This window comes from Marmota monax, unplaced genomic scaffold (assembly GCF_021218885.2).
Source record: "Marmota monax isolate L192 unplaced genomic scaffold, Marmota_monax_Labrador192_F-V1.1 WCK01_AAM20220418_F8-fsc00017, whole genome shotgun sequence".
Classification (NCBI taxonomy): Eukaryota; Metazoa; Chordata; class Mammalia; order Rodentia; family Sciuridae; genus Marmota; species Marmota monax.
This window is the reverse complement of record NW_026695241.1, coordinates 15892810-15915159: the sequence shown is the minus strand read 5'-3', so window position 1 is coordinate 15915159 and position 22350 is coordinate 15892810. Positions and strand designations below refer to the sequence as shown.

The 22350-nt window shown below is 36.7% G+C and overlaps 1 protein-coding gene across 29 annotated transcripts in view; it reads left to right on the top strand.

The window, feature by feature from the left end:
- Nucleotides 1–22350, top strand: part of Nrxn3 (neurexin 3) — a 1577562-nt gene that overhangs the window by 1391744 nt on the left and 163468 nt on the right. For all 29 annotated transcript variants that reach the window (XR_009226397.1, XR_009226396.1, XM_058577846.1 and 26 more), the window contains one exon: nucleotides 4658–4829. Coding sequence is in view for 27 of the 29 variants with exons in the window: in XM_058577846.1 (XP_058433829.1) it covers nucleotides 4658–4829 (172 nt within the window). In the remaining 2 variants the exon portion in view is untranslated. The remainder of the gene's footprint in view (nucleotides 1–4657; nucleotides 4830–22350) is intronic.

The window sequence follows — 22350 nt, the reverse complement described above, 5'->3', positions numbered from 1 at the left end:
ATTTACATGTTGTTTTCCTTGTATTATTGTCAAGCACTGAACTAACAAATTCTGTAGGAAGCCGAGCAATGATGATATGGAGAAGTGCTTCCACTGCACAGCTCCCTGGCATACATTTGAAATCTCCGTTCTGTTCCTGTCACCTGCAATTTTCTGAAATAGCAGATGGTGCCTTCTGCCTTCCCTGGGGGCACTCTGGAATAAATGAAGAGGTAGACTTGAGGGAGTTCTTTATGCCTGGGGATTTATCTTGCCACTGTACATTTCTGTTCCTGAAGTCTGACCCTGTTGTTGGTGGTATCTCTTGGGTCACCTCTGCAGCAATAACAGTAATATGGCTGGTGGAGGATCAGAAAGGATCAGCTGGAGCTGTAATGATGCAAGGAGGCAGGTTGGCTCATCAGTAGGACTTGCTGGCTATCCAAAGACAAGCTGTTTTCTATCCCTTTCCCTTTCTTTCCTGAATGTACTTGAGGATCCTTAGGTAATGTCTTCTGATTTACCACTTGTCTTTGTTTTTAATATCAAGGAAGAAGATAGATTGAAGTGATTGCCTTGGTAGCAACTTCAGTGGTGATGGGTGTGGAGTTATTAAAATTTACAGTCAAGCTGTTTCTGCAGCTCCACTTTGCTTATCTTAGAAAGGCTTATAAAAGGCACCAAGGACTGTGGAAAGAGAAGAGCCAGCAAATTGTAGTTGACAGGGAATCATCACCACACAGAGCCTTTTGATGGTCTGTTTGCTAAAACTGACATTTATTTTCACAATATATTTTGTTGACCGTGTCAGCCAAACCAACCAGACCTCAGTTCATGCCAATACTTTAATTAACTAATGAGAGGAAAGAAGATGGACATTTCTTGAGTTCCAGAAGCATACACAGCCATGTGGCAGGTGCTTCACACACATGGACTCTTCTGTAAACCTCACAACAAGTTTTTTCTTTTTTTTAATTAGTATTTATTTTTTAGTTGCAGTTGGACACAACAGCTTTATTTTGTTTATTTATTTTTATGTGGTGCTGAGAATCGAACCCAGAGCTTCACACATGTGAGGTGAGCACTGTAACACTGAGCCACAACCCAAGCCCTCACAACAAGCTTTTAAGGGAGCAGTTTCCTTCTTCTTCCTTGATGTATCCTTCTATAGGAGAGAAATTAGAAGTTAAATAACCTGCCTCGGACCATAGAATTTTTTTTTCAAATCTTCATACAGACCATAGAATGTTAAGAGACAGAGGTATTATCAGTCACATACTAAGCTAAAAAATCTGTTTATCCTATTGAACTGATCAACTTCTTCAGTAATCACAGATCATTACTGATGGTCAAATGAGCCCCTTCTGCTGAGCTCATCCATTTCTAATATTTTCATAATGTTTTGTTACTTGTAAAGTACTATCATATTCATCATCTTATTTTATCTTTGAAAAAGCCCTCTGAATACAGAAAGCTGGTATTTCATCCCTATCCTGTATTATCAAGAATTGGGTTCAGAATAGTTGAGTAACTTGCCCAAAGTCATTAAGAGCTGACACCAAATCCTGGGATAAAAACAAGGAGAGAAATGAATTACAGTGGATGGGGTAGAGAGAGAAGATGGGAGGGGAGGGAGGGGGGATAGTAGAGGATAGGAAAGGTAGCAGAATACAACAGTTACTAATAGGGCATTATGTAAAAATGTGGATGTGTAACCGATGTGATTCTGCAATCTGTATTTGGGGTAAAATTGGGAGTTCATAACCAACTTGAATCTAATGTATGAAATATGATATGTCAAGAGCTTTATAATGTTTTGAACAACCAATAAAAAAAATAAATTAAAAAAATGTTTTTTATCCCTCCCATCATCTCTTCTGTGGCTGCAATGAGCCCCACAGTTTATTTTTATGGCAGCTGAACTCAAGGGATTCAGGCCTGGGCAACTATATGGGTATTTGCCACAAGGCTTCCATGACTTATAATGAACTGAAACAAAATAGTTAGCCACAAATTATAATGCCACTGTGGTCCCATGACAAATGACAAGGAGGTAGTGGGAATGAAATCTTATTACTACAAATAAAGAGACCACATCTGAGGTCTAGTCCAGCCACATTTACCACTGCAGGAAGCAAAATGAAACATCTGGGTGAGAGTCTACCATGAATTTGGCCGTGTGCTAACAGGATTAAGAAGATCTCTCCGAAACAGTATTGCAATGGCAAATGTGTGGTGCCTTAGATAAGGACGAAATATTTATTCTGGCAGAGATTAAATCTTTTCTTTTCCTGGATCTATTATGGATCTTGCAGAAAATCTGCAGAAGAATATATCTTGTTGATCAGCCAACTCACTGAGCCAAAACTGTGCTTTGCCGCTGCTGTTGCTGAAAAGCTGCAGAATGCTAGTTTAAAGGTCTCCTTTCTCCCCCTAAAACTGTTCTCCATCCGTGATTAATTAGTGACTCAGAGGTAAATTGAATCACCAGCAGTCCCTTTCATGCATCCAGGATTTATGTAGTGGTTTCTCGTTGAAGAGCAGGGGTGCAATAAACACCCCACGTTTGTGGGTGGGCAGAGGAGGAATGGTGTCTGTAGTCGTGGTTTCTTGCCTCCTCCAGTCCTTTTATTCTGCTAAGCAGGTTATGACTCAAGCCATCATAGCCTTGCTTATTTAGGAATGAGGGTATGAACACATACACACACACACACACCCTCAGAAATAAATGACAGTTCTCTAAGAGAAAATAGAAAAGTCACGTTGTCATTTCTAAATTCCTTGAGGATGGAGGAGAAAATATAAATTGGATCATAACGTTACTGATTATGGGCACAGAAGGTCCAAAAAAGAACCCATAGTCAGGTTCATGTTTCCATTCATCATTTTGTTTTAATGTGAGGTACTTTGTTTAGTATGGAGATGTAGAGATGAAACAAAATAAGACAGAACCAGTGATCCCAACAGAGATTTAAGAAGTCCTAAGTATGCTTGGTTACCATTTGAGTAGGCATTTGGATCACTTTTTCCAGGGAATAGCAGGTGGGAATTGTTGGTATCACCTGATGCTGTGTGCCATGCTGTGAGGACACAAAGGACACAATGATGTCCATTCTGTATCTTTGCATCCCTGAATGAGGATGGCATTTTTGTTGACTGGTCTGTATTGCTGTCTTCTAAGATCAAGACTTTGGGTACTTGTTCATTCTTTCAATTGAATACATGATGTATTTGCATACTAAAGGACAAATGGCAAGTTGAAGACAACTATGTTTTGGGAAAACAAGTGAAATCTATCAAACTATGTGGAAATCAATGCCCATCTCACAAGAAGTCTTAATTTATTGACTTTCAGTACAGTAGGTGCTTAATAAATATTGATTTATGTATTGAAAGAATGAATTACTAAATCTAGAATTCAGTGATATCTTTCCTAGAACTTAGTTAATACGGATTCTATATTTCTTTAACCATATTCACTTGCTTCTTTTTCAATCTCTTCTTCTACTTCTTGAACAAATAGAGAATAAAAAAAGCTAGTGACCCATTCTTGTAGAACATCAGAATTGCAGCTGAATTTTATTATTTTTGCATGTCTAATGTATTGCCAATAAGTCAGAAAACTAGAGAAATATAGGAGGACTCTTTTCTTCTCTCTTGCCCCATCCTTCCTCTACTTTACTGTGCTGCAATGGCACCCTAAGAAGTTGAAAAAAGCTGAATGTACAGGATCCCCGAGGTCACTTTCATTTTGTTACATTGTGAAATACTAATTCCAATTCTTAGTCTTAACCAATTACTAGAGGAAAAGTTTTAATAGCATTATTATTTGTGGTTTAGTGTTTTCTGGCATTTTCCAGGAAATAACCTCATCACCACTACTATCACCATCTCCATAATCATTTTCATTGTCACAATGTCACTCTTCTCACATTCATTGAAATTTGCCCTCTCACAAGTTTTTTTGCAACCACTGACATATTCTTCTGTTGTGTAACATAATCTATAACAGTGACTATTACATCTGTCTTTGGATTAACTTGAGGAATAGGGCTACCAGTGTAGGAAGAATGGCAGCAATTTCATTCTGAAAACCCTGGCTCAGTTTCACTATCCTTTCCTGAAAATACCATTTTAAATGTGGTTTGGATCTGTAGAAAGTATCACTGGGATTTGGTCTATAATGCCAATTGCTCTGCCATTGGCTCTGAACCATTCTATACCTCTACCCTTGGCCTTAAGTGCCTCAAAACGGGCAGGCAGGCTCATATTTCCTTTTTAATCCAAATTGGAAAGGTGAAATGATTTAGGACCCAGTGTTGTATTAGCCTCTTTTAGAAAAACAGACCTAATCCATCTTGCAGAAATGAACTTTGCAATGTCACTTCCTCATTGTTAGGTAGTTCTGTGGTTTCAGCCTTGATATCCGTTGAGGGCAATGGATGATGTAACCTGTGCAATGCAGCCTGTGAGAGCAATTTGGGTGGCTTTATACCATTGGTTTTTATGTTCAGCATGAAAGCCCATAGAGAAATATAGGATACTATTATTAACTTCACACTGACAGCTCCCTTGAGGCACCTACAGGTTTATTGCTAGTTGGAGGATCAACTTTAAGGGAGAAAAGTTTGTGGTCAGTGATAACTATGCCTATTTTCTTTTCTTTTTTAAATTACAGGAACAGGGAAAAATTGGTGTTGTTTTCAATATTGGCACCGTTGACATCTCCATCAAAGAGGAGAGGACCCCGGTCAATGATGGCAAATACCACGTGGTGCGCTTCACCAGGAATGGAGGCAATGCCACCCTCCAGGTGGACAACTGGCCAGTGAATGAACACTATCCTACAGGTACCAGTTTTGCTCTCAATAGCCATCTTCTCTTTCATGCTCCCATTCTCACTTGGTACATGGCAATTTTTCTCGTGACTGTTACCAATCACGAAACACTGAGAGAAACACATATTCATGCTTTCTACATTGAGAAGATAAGTGATTTCTTATAGGACTTGCTCAGTATAGGGAACTTCTGGAGACTTACTAGCTATGCACTGCACATTTATTTTTTTGCCCAATTTAACCAATACTGTCTGACTGGTTCATACAAAGAACAATTACTATAGTTTTTCCAGGGAGCTACAAATGATAGCAGTGCAGGAAAGGGACCCTGTCTCTATTGTGAGCTATCATGGATCATTACAAGGTAATCAACTTGAGATCTGAAGTTTGTGGTACCATTTACTCAGGTATGATTAAAGGTGCAGATGGCCTGAAATGGCAGAAGAAAACAAAAGGTTTACTAAACTGTAGTGCATGTACATTAAGGTAGGGGGACAGGGAGAATAAAAGCACGGGTGGAATTGCATTATTTGGCTGACTTTGGCGGTTGTATTTTTCTCACTTGTACTCAGCCTGCCTTGATTTTCAGAGATTGGTCCTGGTAGCCATTTTAATAGCAAGCAGGCTAATGTGGGAGAGAGAGGGGTTAATCATCCATTTAAATTTTACAGTCAAGGAGCATCAGGCAACAAACTCCCAGAGCCAGATGGCTGAATCAAGGGCAACGGGAGAAAAGGTTGCCTCCTTTAAAGGGATCATTCAAATAATCCCTTAGCTTTTCCTCTCATCTCTCACTTTTCCTAGGAAGAGCCTTGAGCCCTGATCATAAAGGTGCAAGGACCCTTAACTTCACAGTTCCATTGTTACCAGGTAGATGGATGAAAGAAAATAACCAAGAATGGTGTGCTCCCCACACCATGTCTATCTCTCTATCCTGTACTTTGAATTCCCTCAATTCCCGTTTTCCTCTCACTCCCTATGCACTGAGACAGGCACATCAACAAAGACCCTAGAAGCACATTTCTAGAAGTCTATGAGCTAGCTAACTAATAATTATCAGATTTGAGACAAATACTCAGAGTAAATATGTCTACTCTCATAGCCCAAGATGTTTGAATAGCTTGAAATCTATGATGATGTTTTTATGCCTGAATCATCATTAAGTTTTATTAAAAGCCAGTCAGAAGTATCTGTGTTGTTAGGTTGTTCCCTAATACACAGAGTCTCCCTCTATGTGGTTTAAGAATTAGAAGAGCAAGGGTCCCCAAGGGATTGGAGCAAAATGTCCATACTACCCATTCATCTACTATCTCAGTTTTCAAAAAAGCTGTCATCTCAGTCATCGCTGGGGGCCTGTTAGTAATGCTTAGACTAAGGCATCCCAAAGACCTCATGAGGTTATCTTTGAAAACTTAGAGCAAGCCAGAGGTGTTCGCAGTTACCATGAATTCTTATCATCATCCAAATACACTGGACATTAATAGACTTGATTTTTAAATGCTTCTTGTGTAAACCCTGGGGGAATTGGTGGGGGTAGGTGAGAGAAACCAAAATAGCCTAAGCTCTTAGAAGCTGTTCATTTGCTCATAGGAAAAATCAATCTCTCTCTCCATGTATATTATCATTGGCCTTAAAATTGCTGCTGGAGGGTTTGTTTTGTTTCCATTAGGAATTTCAAAGATTTCTAAATTGATGTTAAACACTTGCCCTGAGCCAATAGAGAATCCACCAGTTTGCTGCCAGCAATGAGGCGGCTTTTAAATGGTCATTTTAAAGCCAGAGATAGGTAAGAAAACCAGTGACCCTTGCCGAGCACCTCTCTTTGTGTCTTTAGTTCCAAATTATGGGTTGCTTCCTGTATGTTTTCAAAGCGGAATAAACCTTTCTTTGATAGCATTGCTTTCTCCTGAAAACTATTATTATCATTGTAACTGTTATTTAGTAATAACATATGTTATTATTTCAGGACAGGGGACAGTATGGCAGTTATAAGTGTGGGCCTTGGAGTCAACTGACACCCTGAGAACTTGGCTTCATCAGTTGTATCTAGGCGGTAGGATTAAGACCTTGAAACACCCTAAACACTGAAATATTTGGTGCCTCTCCCCGACATAGATGCAAAATACAACACTAAACCATGAATGTAAGAGTTTCTGAGAGTTTTGATGGTTCTTCTCAGAATTGCTATAAAAATTTAAGAATATATCAGATTCTTTCTTCTGAGAGTCTCATTTATGTGTCTTTCTATTTTGTTAGTTCTCTGAGTGCTTATTCTTATTTGGTGTCTAGTTCCAAACCTTACATAAGTTATTGAATCTACCTGAACCTCTGATTCTGCATCTGGAAAATGGGGAAATGAGAATTCTCTTTGGAGTTAAAGTTAAGATTAATTGAGATGGGCACTTGTGAACTGCTCAACAAAATACTGGGCAATTAAGTCAGTATTCAATGTTAGCCATGAAGACTACCAAGCATTGTGGTGGCATTTTAAATTATGACATGTATGCTTATGCATATTATATCACTTTGACTCTTAATGTCTGTAAGTTGAGTAAAGTTGATATTTTTATTCTCCATTTCAAAACAGAGACAGGGAGACAATAATCCTTTCCTGAAATCACATACGAAATGAGGGACAGAACAAGACCAGATTCTATTCCCAATTCGGCAAAATTTTCACTATTGCTTTCATTGCAAATTGCAGGATGTAGAAATGAGCATGTTTCTTCTTGTGACATCTTAAATTCATTTCTCTTTATTTCAAAGTGTTGTATTTCAAAGGTAAATTTCCAGTGACCACACAAAAGTGGCTGTTATGAGATGTGGAATAGAAAATTCTCATTTAAGAAAAAAAAAATTCTTTTGACTCCACTGATTCTAGGCTATCCTGGAGCCATTCTTGATTTTGTTGCCTCACATGAAAAGTAGTAATCCTATGCTAGGTTGAGTGCAAAAAAACCTTTGAGTTTTATGTTCTACTTTTCCAAGACTTCTTGGGAGTGGCTCACCATTATGGTCTTAGCTTATTTTCTCTCCTGCCTTCTTTTCTGTCTGATTGAAAGGATCCACTTAACTAAACTTAAGAGTACCATTAAAATAATCTGGAAAAGTTTAATTTGTTTGCTTTAAATTCTGAGACAAAAATGGCCTCTGTATCTGGACATTGAAGTACAAAGCCACCAACTTATATAGGCAATCTTGATACATACTCTGAAAAAAAAAAGATATATCTTCTTTTTTCCAAACCATTGTTTTATTGATAATAGTAAACCATTAGGAGCTATAAAGAGTAGCTCTGTCTAGCTCCTCATCTATTGCTAATGTTTAAATGGTAAAGAAATATGGAGTAGCTCCTACAAAATATTCAGTTAAGTTGTCTCGTTTTGAAGGGAACTGTTCTTACTCACCAGGGCTGACTGTGTCAACCATGCACAAGGATGAATGGGTCAACTCTCAGATCTTCTCATGGGCATTTATAGGATTTTATGTGGTTCTACTGAAACATCCCACTGTGAAATATTTAGAACCCAGCTGGGCACAGGGCTTGTAGCACTGGCTCTTTTTGAATCAGTAAGGATCCAAAATGGAAATAGTTCTATAGCAATTGGAATCTTATATCACTTAATTCTGGGAGACAGAACTCAAAAGCAACTTCTTTCTTTGAACCTGAAAATAGAAAGACTAAGGAATGGGAGAGGAAATGAAAGAAGAAACAGCCCAGAGCTATCGTCCAGGCACTGACAAATGTTCCTTATAAAGCCTCTGATTGCTATCTCTATACAATGCCATGGTGAGGACAAGGGAGGGGAGGTGAAAGGTGAGTTGAACATGAGGAATTAATTTTAGCCACAGCTCTGGGCCCCCTGGGAGGCTGAGCTGACTGGGATTGTTCAAGATCCTTTCTCTGCTGTGAGCAGGTGGCCGGTTATGCTGTGAGGGCTGTGAGAACCCTGAGCATGGTGCAATAAGGGCTTTTCAGGTCAGAGCCAAGCTTCCTAGGAGTTGAGGACTGATAAGCATCTCAGTGTGTGGGGCTTCCATCTTCCCATATTAGGAGATGCTAAGGAGAGCAAAGCCTCGACTGATTTTTCCTTGTTATTGTATACCAACTCGGTTGAAGTCACCTTGACTGAATTTCTCTTCAACAGTGTATTACTTCCCTGTCTTTATGACAAGATACCTGAGGCAATTAACTAATAAAGAGAGAAGGTTTATTTTGGCTCACAGTTCTGGAGGTTACAAACAATACCTGAAGCAATTAAGTTATACCTGGAGCAATTAACTGATAAAAATGGAAAGTTTATTTTGGCTCAATTTTGGGGGGCTCCAATCAAGGTTCCATTTGCTTTGAGCTTCCAGTAAGGGCAGCACATTGTGGCAGGAGTGTATGGTGGAGCAAACTGCTCACCTCATTAGCCAGAAAGTCCTCCACATTCGCCAGAAAGTCCTCCACATTAGCCAGGAAGCAGAAAGGAAGAAGAGATGAGTGTCCCTCAGTCCCCTTTGAGGATACAACCCCAGTGACCTAAGGGCCTCCCATAACCTCCCATAAGATCTACCTCCTAATAACCCACAATTCTTTCCAAGAGCATCACCCTGGGGACCAAGCCTCTAACACATGGACATTTGAGTGACTCACCCAAACCATAGCAGTCTCTGAGAAGCTCAATGAATTGCCCAGTATCACATAATTTAAGGGGCAAAACCAAGATTCTTGTCCCAATCTTCACCCTGCAGCACTTCAAACTCTGTGTCCCATTTCTGTTTCTAAGTCATTATTTTCCTGTTTACAGCACTTTTTTTTCCCTCAAAAATATTTTCAAACAGAAATCAATGTCTGGACTGGTTTAATTTGTAGGATTTCTTAATCTTAGTATTATTGACATTTTGGGCTTGACAATTCTGTGCTGAGTATATGGCAGGATGGGATGGGGGATTGTTCTATATATTGTAGAGTATTTATCAGTATCCCTGGCATTCGCCCTGTAGATGCCAGTAGTATATATCTACAGATATCAAGTGACTTTTAGTAGAGGCAAAAATCACTATTAGATGAGAACCACTCAATTAACAAAAGTATTCCCAAGTACTTTATTTCAAATTTTTATCATCCTTTCAAAGTCTAGAACGCATTCTTGGAGACAAAAGAACCTCTTTTTTTTTTTTTTGCCCATATTTCATCTCATCCTAGATTACTAAGACTTTGAAGGGTTAAAAGCAAGTCTCTGTACTTGAGATGATACTAAAATTTTTCAGCCCTTAGGTTTTCATTAATTCCTAACCAGGAGATTTTCCATCTTTGCCAACAAACATTTAAGGCCTTGCCAGATTTGAAGCTTGCATTAAAACAAGCCTATATACCTACTCATTCATCCATTCAGCCCTAGTGTAGCTTTCAGTTCAACAGGGGGAAAAATAGATAGTGGAGCCTGCAAAGAGAATAAGAAGTAACAATACAGTCAAGAGGAAAAGGCATGTTTGAACCCAGGTTCAAGGTAGCAAAGATATAGCAGCAACTAGAGAAAGGCTTCCTTAATGAATGTGTTTGAACATTCCTAGGAACACTTTAAAATTATAAATAAGTTCCTCAAACATTCAGTCACAAAGTATATCAATGAATCAGTCAAACAAATGCATTCTGAATAGTTGTACTGCAAAACAGTCATTCTTTACATTCTGTCAGAAATGAATTAGGATTCACAAATAAGTGAGTTTCTTTTTTCAAGGGACTTCCACATACTGCAGTTAAAAAAATTGGTGAACAATTATAAAATATATATGTTAAGCAATGCTCTTCAACCTGGCTGCAAATGAGAATCCCCTGGAAACCTTACTTCCAGTGCTCAGGTTCCAATTTAAGGGGCCTGGGGTGTGGTCCATAGATGAGCAGCACCAGAATTTCCTGGGAGGCTTTAAAAACGCAAACTCTCAGGGGACACTTCTAACTACTAATCAGAATCTGCATTTTAACAAGATCCCCAGGTGCTACATATACACACAAAATTTTGGAAGCACAGGCCTAGGTATTGGTTTTCAAAGAGCTCCCAGAGTGATTCTTTATGCATCTAGGTTTGAGAATCACTGATATTTAGAAAGTTAAATATATCTTGTTTTCCTTCTTTCAGACTGACTATTGGTGCTGTTCAAAATAGTAGCCACTAACCATATGTAGCTACTGAGCATTTGCAATGTGTTGATGTTACTGAGGCTCTGAATTTTTTTGTTGTTGTTGTTGTTGTTTTTGGTGTTTTATTTTGCAATAATTAGGCCCTAAGCACAGAAGACTTTCAATGCACTTTCTCATTAGATACTCAGCAATACTATGGTGGCTCTTATTGAACAGTATAGGACTAGAATATGGCATCTTTTATTTTCTTTTACCTGTTTTCTATCAAATAAGTTCTTTACTTACATCATTGAAATATTTATTAGTATTTGCCCTCATGCATTCATATAATGAGTTTTGTTATTATACAACCTTATGGATAATAACTTTGCCCTATCACTTACTGACTTCAATAAGTTCCTATTGTTGAGAAGTTTCTCTATTCTTCAATCTCTATGGTCATGTCTTGCATTTTGTCTCATTAAAAACAAGTGAAGATTTAGATTGACATTTAATATAGGAAAAGATTTTTTTTTTCTAAGTACTGGCTGGAGATATTTTTCCTAAATAGAAGTGACAATCTATCCTTTTGTAAGCTATATTTGTATGCTCTGACAACATAGCTATGGCACAAATCCATCGGCAGACTTGACCCTCAAAGACCTGTTATTTTATCTATAAAATGGGGATTAGGATCATAGGTCTACCTCAGAAGGCAGACAGCTCTTTGAATACCATAGAACATTACATAAATGATAATCATACTTGGCAGGTGTTTTATCGGGATGATTTGTCACTTGGATACATTTTGGACTCACTTTTCTCTTGAAAAGATTTTCTACACGGAGGTTTCCTCCTGGAAGGGGAGAATGCAAGACAAAAAGAGAGCTCCCATCTCCCATCATGCTTCCTCCACAATTCCAAAATCATAGAAAGGATTCTAAAATGAGGAACATGTGCATTGAATGAACACTTTGCCCCAGAGGTCCCAAAAGTGGCAGATAAAGATACCCACCTCCTCTCAGCCAAACTCACTCAAGCAGTGATGGCCACCATTTTTTGAGCATTTCCAAATATTCCCATTTTATGGACAACATCCTTCGTGGCCTTGAAATATCCTTAAGCTCAAGGTTGGTTTTATTCAAAAAAGTTTAGGCTGAGCTTGATTTAGGATTAGTTTGACACAATCTAAGACCACCTGACTTGAGAGCCCTAGATTTTAATTGTGTCCTTAGATTTTTTTTTTCGATACCTTGAGACAGGGGCATATCCCCAAAATTCTGGCTATAACTAAAGTCTTGGCAGTTTAGAATTTTTTCTCTAAAGTTAAACCCTACAATTTTTCTCTCAGACTAAACATCTAACTTTTTACCTCAAATCTAAAAGTTAGCAATTCCCTGGGTATTCACAGACATTTGTGTTTACCCATATCATTGGTGAGCCATTTGGGGGTTTGGGTGGTGTCTTTCCTTTCAGGATCCCATTATGCCTCCTAGCACCATATCTAAGGAGACAGGAAGAGCTTTATTAAATGAAAGTTCATTTTACTATTTAATGTTCCTGCTTGGGGGATAGAAAGTGGAGAGAGGGTGCTTAGCAATTTTTTTCTTTAATTTTTGTTTTATCAGGCAAAACTCCTTTCTCTTCTGTGAATTCCCAGCCACAAGATAAATAGCCTTGTGTCTTACAAGTTAAATACAATTACCACTATCAAACCTAGAGCTTTACTTTTCCTGTAAATGTCCCTTAGAAGCTGATAAGCATTTCAAGGCAAACTCTGGGCTTCTGGCTAATGCTAAAATTAAACACAATCACCCTGAAGATAAAAAGACTGGTTAGAAATAGAAGTGTGTGTGTGTGTGTGTGTGTGTATGTTATATGGAATACTGGTATTTATATATAAATAAAACCATCCTATGGTTGAAAAGAACACTTGGGATAGAAGGAGAATGAATTTATGAACACTGGGCACATGAAACTTTCCCTAAGATATTAAGCTAATACACAACTCAAGATTATATATAAAGGAATTAAATAGCACACACATAGGGGCTTTACAATAATGAAGATTTACATTAGATAGCATGATAGCAATTATAATAACTACAGACATTATTTATCTATAATTTATTTGTGACCAGGGCAGTGCTTTTGGCTCAATGGGTTGCTAAGCAAAAGAATAATTTTGCTGCAAACTTCTGTAGGACTTTTTATGATACACACCTTCTCTTGAGTCCTGGTTTATATTCTCTACATTTTTAGTAGATTACCTTGGGATTTAGAGGGGAAGGTAGACTTTAACAAATTGAAAGGCACATGGTATTTATTTAGCCACAAGCTAAATATTATAAATATTATAGTCTAGGGACTAAGTGAAATGAGTAATGAGAAATTTGAGGGCCACTTCCAGGTACTACTTAGCTAGAAATGAAAGAAAAAGAATTTCTTAATTTCCATCTGTAATGCATAGATTTCATTAAATCACATTCTTGGAATAATATGTTCAAGATTAGAAATGCAGTGTAGTCACACTCTATGCAATTTTAAAATTACACTCATTTGAAATAGTGTGACATAAAAATATTAATAACATCTCACTCTATGTGAGGCATCTGTAATAACACAGACTCTTCTGAATTCGAACAATCATAAAATATTACATACTTCTAAAGCTATGCTAGTGAATTATAAGTTTTGTTCACCCTATTGTCACAGGGAAGCTCTAGTTTAAGTAGTAAGTAAAAATTCTGGTCTGTAGAGTTTGTCTTTAATTATGAAACTATGGTTATCCCAACCATCAAATGATTACCCTTTACTATTTTTTTTTCTGTGGCCCAGAGTTGTCTAAATACCAAGTGTCCCAATACAGTTTAAGAGCACAGTTTTATTTATAGGAAAAGTTTTCAAGTTTTATTCTCCTCCATGAAGCTTTGCGCAAGGTTTCAGGGTCCCTCTAGTTATTTACAATCTAAAAAGAACATTGAGTTTCTTAGATAAAAGTGCCACATAAGTATCCAATAATAATTATATATATTCACATACAGTATGTCATTTATAATTCCATAAAGCAGAGAGGGTAATGAATGGTGCTCTATACTGTAAATCACTCAATCGATTGTAATCATATTGCAGCTCATCTCAGAGAGATAAAGACCTTCCACTCCTCTAAAATCCCTGTCAATACCCCAGCAGGCTCAAGAGAGGGGAAAGAAGGTCAGAAGAGGAAGGAGGGAATGAGTCAAGGACAAAGAGGCACATTTAACCTTCAGTGCCTGGAGTTAATGTGGATTGGATTGGATTCTTCATAATATTTACAGTTTGCTGTAGGAGATGCATTTGTTTTTCATACAGTATTTTACAGCCTTCCAGGATTCCCTGATGCTCTGTGTTGGCCTGGATGATGAAATTAGCCAAATGACAAATACAGTATTGCATAAGAAGTCTTAAAGTTAGAGATACAGGTAGAAAATGGTGAAGCTTATACCAAACTATAGAAATGAGTCAATAATGTGCTATAAAAATTTATACTTCACTTTCAAACAGCAAAAGCATGCAAAAATATTCCCCCTAACTGTGTTACCTTTAATGTAAAAAAAATTGTTTCTAGTTTCTTTTTTTTAAAATTTTTTATTGTTGGTTGTTCAAAACATTACATAGTTCTTGATATATCATATTTCACACTTTGATTCAAGTGGGTTATGAACTCCCATTTTTACTCCATATACAGATTGCAGAATCACATCAGTTACACATCCATTGATTTACATATTGCCATACTAGTTGTTTCTAGTTTCCTATCCTTATCAATGGGGTGGTTTTGGGTAGAGCTATCTCATTCATTATACATTATACACTCATTCATTCACTGATCAACACATATTTATTCAATATCTAGTTTACATGTGGATCTGTGCTAGGTGATGTGTATTTGGTGAGAAATAATGACAATTCCTGCCTTGAAGGATCTTCTATTGTCATAGAAGATAAATACAATTACAAAAACAGGGCTAATTTCAATACCTAAATTTTATTTATCAGTTATTAAATGTCAGTAGCTGTCCTGAGTTTTGTATTAAGTCTTCATGATAGCGCTAAGGGGTAGATACTACTTTTGTCATTATCTTACAAATAGGGATGTGGAGACTTATAAGATTAGTTAACTCTCTCAGGATCAAGAGCCAGTCCATGAAGACCATGAAGTCAAGCTGTGTGTCTTGGAAGGTAAATCCAGACTCCTATGCACCAAACTATCTTATTCTTGCAATTCCATATAGTGAAAAAAAAGGTGCTATTATTGGGGTGAGATCTGGGTTCAATGGAAGTCACACAAAAGTGCCTGATGGTGCCTGGGAACAAGAGAGTGGTGAGCACAGGATGGAATTTAGACTGTGACCTTGGGTTTTCTGAACAATATTAATGAGTTTTGTTCCCGTTCTAAGGCATACACACATGTAAACTGTAACAAGACAATCCACACCTTTCACACTGAAAGAATTAATGAGCTAATGTTTTGTTGTTGTTTTTAATTTTTGACTTATTGAGGTACAATGGATAAGTCAAAAACCTCTGTACCTATTTAATGTATACAAACTGATGAGTGCAGGAATATGCATACACCCATGTTACCATCACCACATTTAATATAATAAACACATCTGTCATTCATGGTTTCACTTAGTGCAGTTTCCCCAGACAGATGAGTAAACTGAGGGTCAGGGAAGTTGAGCACATTTGCTGCTGTCACCACTCCAGCAAGAGTCAGATCTGGTATTCCACAAAAGTTTGTTTGTCCCCAAACCCCAATTCTTCCTTACTCTACCCTTCCAACTGACTTGCTCTAGGAGCACTCCAGTTTGCAGTATATATGCAGCTCAGATTCATCTGGTGACAGATGTAAATTCACATGCAAATTTACTATTGTTTCCCATATCCCAGGGCATGCCTGACACTCTGCAATCCCCTTATTAAACATTTACTAGAAATGTACTTCTGCCCAATGCACAATTGCCAGCCTCAATGTTTAATTAAACTAGATTTGTTTTCATTTTAATCACATTATAGAGATGTGTTTTTTCTTAGAGTTCAATGTTGAAGTCTTCATTACAAATGCCTACAAGTGGCAGAGAGAAGGATGAAGAGAGGGATGAAAGTCTATTCTTGAACAAGGGATTTTAGGGGAATGATATTAACAGTAGATAATGCTGATATAGTACTTATTTTTGAATACTCACAGCATGTGGACTGAAATTGTATTCCCATTTTAGAGATATAGAAAATAAGTCTCAGAGATATTAAGTAACATGCTCCCATGTCACACAGCTAGTGATAGGAATGACCTGGATGTGAATAGAGGCAAGGAGACCTTGAGACTTATATAAGAGACCTGGAAATAGTAAATTTTGTAGGTTTTGAAAACCTATATTTAATTATAAATATTTTATTTGTACATTACATTTATGACTACTTTATACATATAAATATATATAAAAATATAATATGTATATAAATATATAAGCCTGTTCAAATTATATATATATATATATCTCATTACAGGCTTTGCAAGGTCTTTGCTGAAATGATCTGGCCCTGCTATTGTAGAGCAAAAGCAATCATGAACAATACATAAATGAATTTGAATGCATGCAACCAGATTCTTATAACACTTGGTTTGCAAAAACAGGAAGTTGTGATGCACTTATGGACATTTTGAAGCCTATAGCTCTGTCTTTACTAATCCATTAGCTTTGTCTTGTGGCTTGCTGTATCTCTGGTTAGAATGAAAGGAACAAGATAATCTGTAAGTGAGCCAAGCATAGTGGTACATGCCTGTAATCCCAGAAAACTCTGCAGACCAAGGCTGGAGGATCACAAGACCAGTCTCAGCAATGGCCTGAGGCCTTAAACAACTTAGCAAGATCCTGTCTCAGTTAAAATGAAATGAATGAATGATTGAATAAATAAATAAATAGAGCTGGGGATGTTTCTCAGTGGTAAAGTGCCCCTGGGTTCAATCCCTACTATGGGAGGGGGAGGGGGAGGGGGAGGGGGAGGGGGAGGAGGAGGGGGAGGAGGAGGAGAAGGGGGAGGAGGAGGGGGGAGGGGGAGGGAGAGAAAGAATATATCTGTAAGTGGATGAGTTAAGTCCCCAGAAACACTGAGAATAGTATTACTATGTAGAGTGACACAGAATCACTAGTGAGGTTAATTCAGAATAGAGAAATGGAAGAATACATTAGCAACACAGAAATACATTCACCTTTTCTTAAAAACAGCAAACAGACAAGAAACCCAGCCAAATACCACCTTGCTATCTCAATTCCAAAGTCAGACCCCTTTCTATCTTCTTGTATGTTATGCAGTATTTTGCTCAGTGCAAGGTTTGAAGATGATGAACAGCAAACACTACTTCTCCAGTTCTGTTAATTCTACTTAGCAACTGCAAGCTATGATATACTTTCCTCCCTATGTCCCCAGAGAAGTTGCATCCTTTTCTTTTGAATTCTTAGGTTTTTATGAGCTACTGACTTAGCTGCCCTAGCCTATTATCTATAGCCCTCTGCAGAACGGTGTCAGTTGACACCTAGCATTTATCTTTCCTCCTACCCCATCCCTGATGGGTCCATCTTCTAAGTCCCAGAGAACACGGCCTTCATTTTCTCAGCACTGGTTGCATCTCTCCTCCTGAGGAGAGCTTCCTGTCTGACCTTCTGCTCCATTTCTGGCCACTGATCTGCTGTGATGAGGGGGGACTTTCCTTAGATATGGCTCGGCCTACTTCTTGTCACAGACTTTTACAGATTTCAGATTCTGATCCCCTATTATTAAAGGAACAAGAGCCCAGAGAATTTTTATAGATGTGTATATGCACACACAATCATGCACATGTTTAAAATAAACTTCTAAAACTCTTTTTGATCTACATCTTCCTATCCCTGGTAACCACCATTTTAGTATGTTTCTAGATATTTGACTTTTTTGACTCCACGTACAAAGGAACTCATGCAGTATTTTATTTCTGTACAAAATTTAATTATAATTATGAAACATGACTAAGTCTAGAGACCTGATATACAACAGGAACAAAATAGTTAATTGTAAATTATTACATTTTTATAAGTTGCCCATAAAGTAAACTTTAGGTAAAAAAGAAAGGTCACTATATGAGATAATGAATATTATTTTGCTTGACTGTGATAATTTTTTTTCACTTTTTATATGTTTTTTATATATTTAATCAAGATAAATATATTGAAACATTATGTTATATATCTTAAATATGATGCAATAAATGTTTAAAGAATAAATATTCAAATCAAGGCACACTGGGTTTTAGTTATAGGATATGCATCTCTTCACATTTTTCCCATATTAATATTAACAGCAATAAATTATCAATAAAAAATAAAGTTCTCAGTACCAAAATTAAAAAAAAAATACCAACTCCTTATAATGCAAACAGAGTGGTGACACTTTTGCTTTAATCCTTTATTTTAAAAGGAATAAAATATAGTCGACACTTAGTGTTAAAAACTGTGCAACAGTACTGAGATTATAGGATACTTGTGACTTCATTGCCTGCCTGTGCATGATAATACATGCCAAGATAAAGTGCATCCTTAAGGGCAGCGACCGTAAATAAGCTAATTTTTCCAGCAATAGGAAAATGTCAAATGTTTTGCTATTGGTAACTTTTTAAGATTTTACTGGAAAAAAAATATGTTTTGTCAAAACAATTAAATCTTACTTTATTAAAATATGTTTACATTGGTGAAATGATTTTCTGTTGGTCTAAACTTGTGAATTTCCCAATGCATCTATATAAAATGATAAAAGGGAAGAAGATTTATTCATCCATGAAAGTTAGAAAAAATATATAAATCTGACATAAACAAAAATGTAAAATAAAAGTAAATCTAAAATCATCTCAGACAGCCAATCCTTAGAAATAATTATTACTTCCATTTTTTAACATGTATAAAACTGTTGTGAGTTGCTATTTCAAACAAAATAGGAATTCATATAAGTGAAGTACAAACTGAAATAGAACTAAAATGCTTTTAGACTTTCAAAATGAATGGCTGATTTTTTTTTTTTTTACTACATTTTCTTTGTGGAGAGGGTGGTACCAGATTTCCAGAATAGATAAAAATGAAGACAATCCATAGAAAAGAAAATGTGATTCTCAGGTAGTAATTGAGCTTTCCTGACAGAAGTAAACCAAGTGAAATCTAAGAGTCTTGCCTCATTTTGTGACTTTCTCCCACCAAGACCCAGAAGAATTTTGCACTCCCAAGTAAAATTCATAAGGGAAATTTTGAAATACTCTGAATAGATCTGTTCTGGACTGATCAGAACTGAGCAAGGTGTGATGCCAGTACATTAACTGGGAATCCTAACCAACCCTGCATCCAAATCTTTATGGACAACTCTCTAGTCTTATTTTTACTCTCAAAGATTCATCTGAATCATTGTTTCAGCTCACTTTCCTAGTGGTCTGCTTGGAAAGAGAGTGGTTATAGAAGTTTCTGTTTAACATGTAATTGAACTTCGCAGTATTCCAGCTCATTCTATGGATGGGCAATTATATAACTGTATCTTTCTGACAGGTTACAGTTGCTTAACTTTTCTGGTCAGATACTACAACCAACATAAGTGTATTTCGAGCTCTCTTGCTTTGATTTTTTTGCTTCTTGCTGCTCCCCATCCCTCCTGTTCCAACACCCCTACTCCCTCTGGTCCCTGCAGCTACTTATAACAAGCAAATTGTTGACTAAAGGGAGCAAGAATTTGGGCAATAATTGTGTACTTTGAAACCTCACTGCCATTGGAAAGCACAGAAGCAACTGCACACCCAGTTGACACGGCCAGCCTTGAGTGACTTGATTTGCCCACTCAAGTTCATGCTCTATCTATTGATGTACCTCCAGCCTCTAGAGTAAGAAGCAGTCCTAGTATCTGCTTTCCTTTGTTTATATAAACTGGTCAGTTTGGTCACTAAAGTATTTATGAAGAAGCATCCATCTCTAGACCTCCCTGTGCTAGAAATGGAATAATAGAGTTTGAGCCTTTATTTATTCAGAGGAAGTTTAAATCCAACAAGTTAAGAAAGGAGGAAATCTAAATATCTCTTCACTACTTATTGCATCTTTCTGAGTCATACCCCAAAGTAAATCTTCAAATCACATCCTTGGGTTTTGGTTAGGTGGGAAATTTCCAGACTTATTCAGCCGTCCACACCCTTGTGAAGATTTCAATGAGATTTAAATAAAACACCCCCTCTAATATCAGAAATTGAAGCATAAAACCAAGAAAACTGCAAACTCGCCTCTCACCTGGCTCATCTTCTCCTAATTACATCCTAAACCCACTAAGAGTATAAGTGCTTTTTGACGAGACAGCAATGGTACATCAATAGATACAGCATGAACTTGAGTGGGCAAATCAAGTCACTCAAAAGCCTTCTTTTAATGTCTTGGATCATTACCACAAAGATAAAAGCAGGTTTCTGAAAGAGTGAAATTCAAAGGAACCTCGTAATTAGAATGGTGAAGATACTGGGTCATCTGGTCCACTCCCCTGGTTGGTTCAGAAATATTGTATAATATAGATTAGTCTAATTGTATTAGTCTAATTTGAAATGTTATAGATGATAAAATTCATCTTTCTTCCACCAAGAGAATAGATGTTTCTGATTTCTCTTTGTTTTTGTTTTTTGGCTTTAAAAATAAGTTGTGTTCAATGCCATTTTATTGGGGATGTCAGTTGATTCTAAATTCTAAATCATGGATATTTATTTCTTACAATTATCTAGGAGGTACTTCTTACTACAAGGTGAAAGTTTCATGGAGAACATACAAAAGTGTGCTTTGTTTTGAGATATTTATAAAATGTCTTTTTCTATACAGTATACATGCACATATCAATGGGTAAATACAAAACCATTGCATTTGCTTTTGCACATGACAAATGTTCAAAAAGCTTAAATTTAAAATAGCCTATAAACTGGTTGTAGTGGCACATTCTTGCAATCCCAGTGACTTAGTAGGAGGCTGAAGTGGGAGAATCGAAAGTTTGAGGCCAACCTTAGTCATTTACTGAGAGTCTTCTCTCAAAATAAAATGGGCTGAGGATATATTTCAATTGTAAAGTACTGGGTTCAATCCTCAGTACCAAAATAGATAAATAAATAGCCTATAATCTTTAGACCTATTTCTCACATTAATATGATTTCACATATATATTTAACATAGTGACTAAAAGAAGTGAAAGGCTTAACATTTTATTTTTGTGTTTCAAACATGTAGGTTTTCAGAGGCTATAAGAACCTTAGCAGTCCTCTGTACCTTCAAAGATATATAATTGAATGGTTTGTTGGATTCAAAACACCTGCATCCCATGGTGGCAATATTTCTCAACTTCATAAATACTCTTTTTCTTTTTTTTTACAACAGAGAAAAGGTCTATTTTATTATACACCTATTATTTGGAAAGATTATTAGATCAATGGAATTGCTGCTTTAACTATGTCAGTTAAAGAATTAGGTCCTTAACAGATTTACAGAAATAATAATGCATTGTTACTATTTTATTGTGTCATAAATTATTTGTTTTGTGTTGATAGATGGCTTCAGGATAATTTTTAAAAAATTTTTTTTCATTTGTATTCATAGCACTTAATATATGTTAATATCTGGTGTCCCTGTGTGTTGTGGATTATGGAAGTAAGATGTTAAAAGATTATTAAAGACTCCGCTCCTAAAATGGTTATAATTTCATAGGAAATAAACATGCCCAGGAGAAATGATATTCAATGCAGAATAGTGGACTATGCATATCAGATAAATATCTTAAATTTGTGGGTAATTTTATATTCATAATTTGTTACTTTATTAAAAGTTGTTTTCAAGAGATCCTAATATTAAAAAAGCTCTTCTGAATGTCACTTTTACAACATGAACTAATACTTGAGTCACGACATAAACCATGATGTACTTGTCACATACATGACAAGTATGTGTCTGAGTTGCCAATCAGAACATTTAGCAGTGTTAATTGTCCTTACATTTTAACCCCTTAATTCCTGGATCTTGATAATTTTTCTCTAAGGTCCAGCACTCATTCACATAGTAAAATAATACCAGTCTAATACTAGCTATTAATACTGGAGAAATGACTTTTAAGTTAGTTTAGAAGGGTTTCTTTTTGCTAATTCATAAACTTTAAAAAAGGTTGAAGAGGCAGTGCCTACTATATAAGTATATAAGTATATATACTATATAAGTTATAGTGTAGTGTATCTTTCTATCCTAAGTATAGGTAAGGCTGCCCATGACAAGCTATTTTTCATACCCTGGCAAAACAGAAATTGGTTTGGTTTGGTTTGGTTTGGGAACTTAAGTTTAAGGGTGGGTGTGAAGATCATGTTCT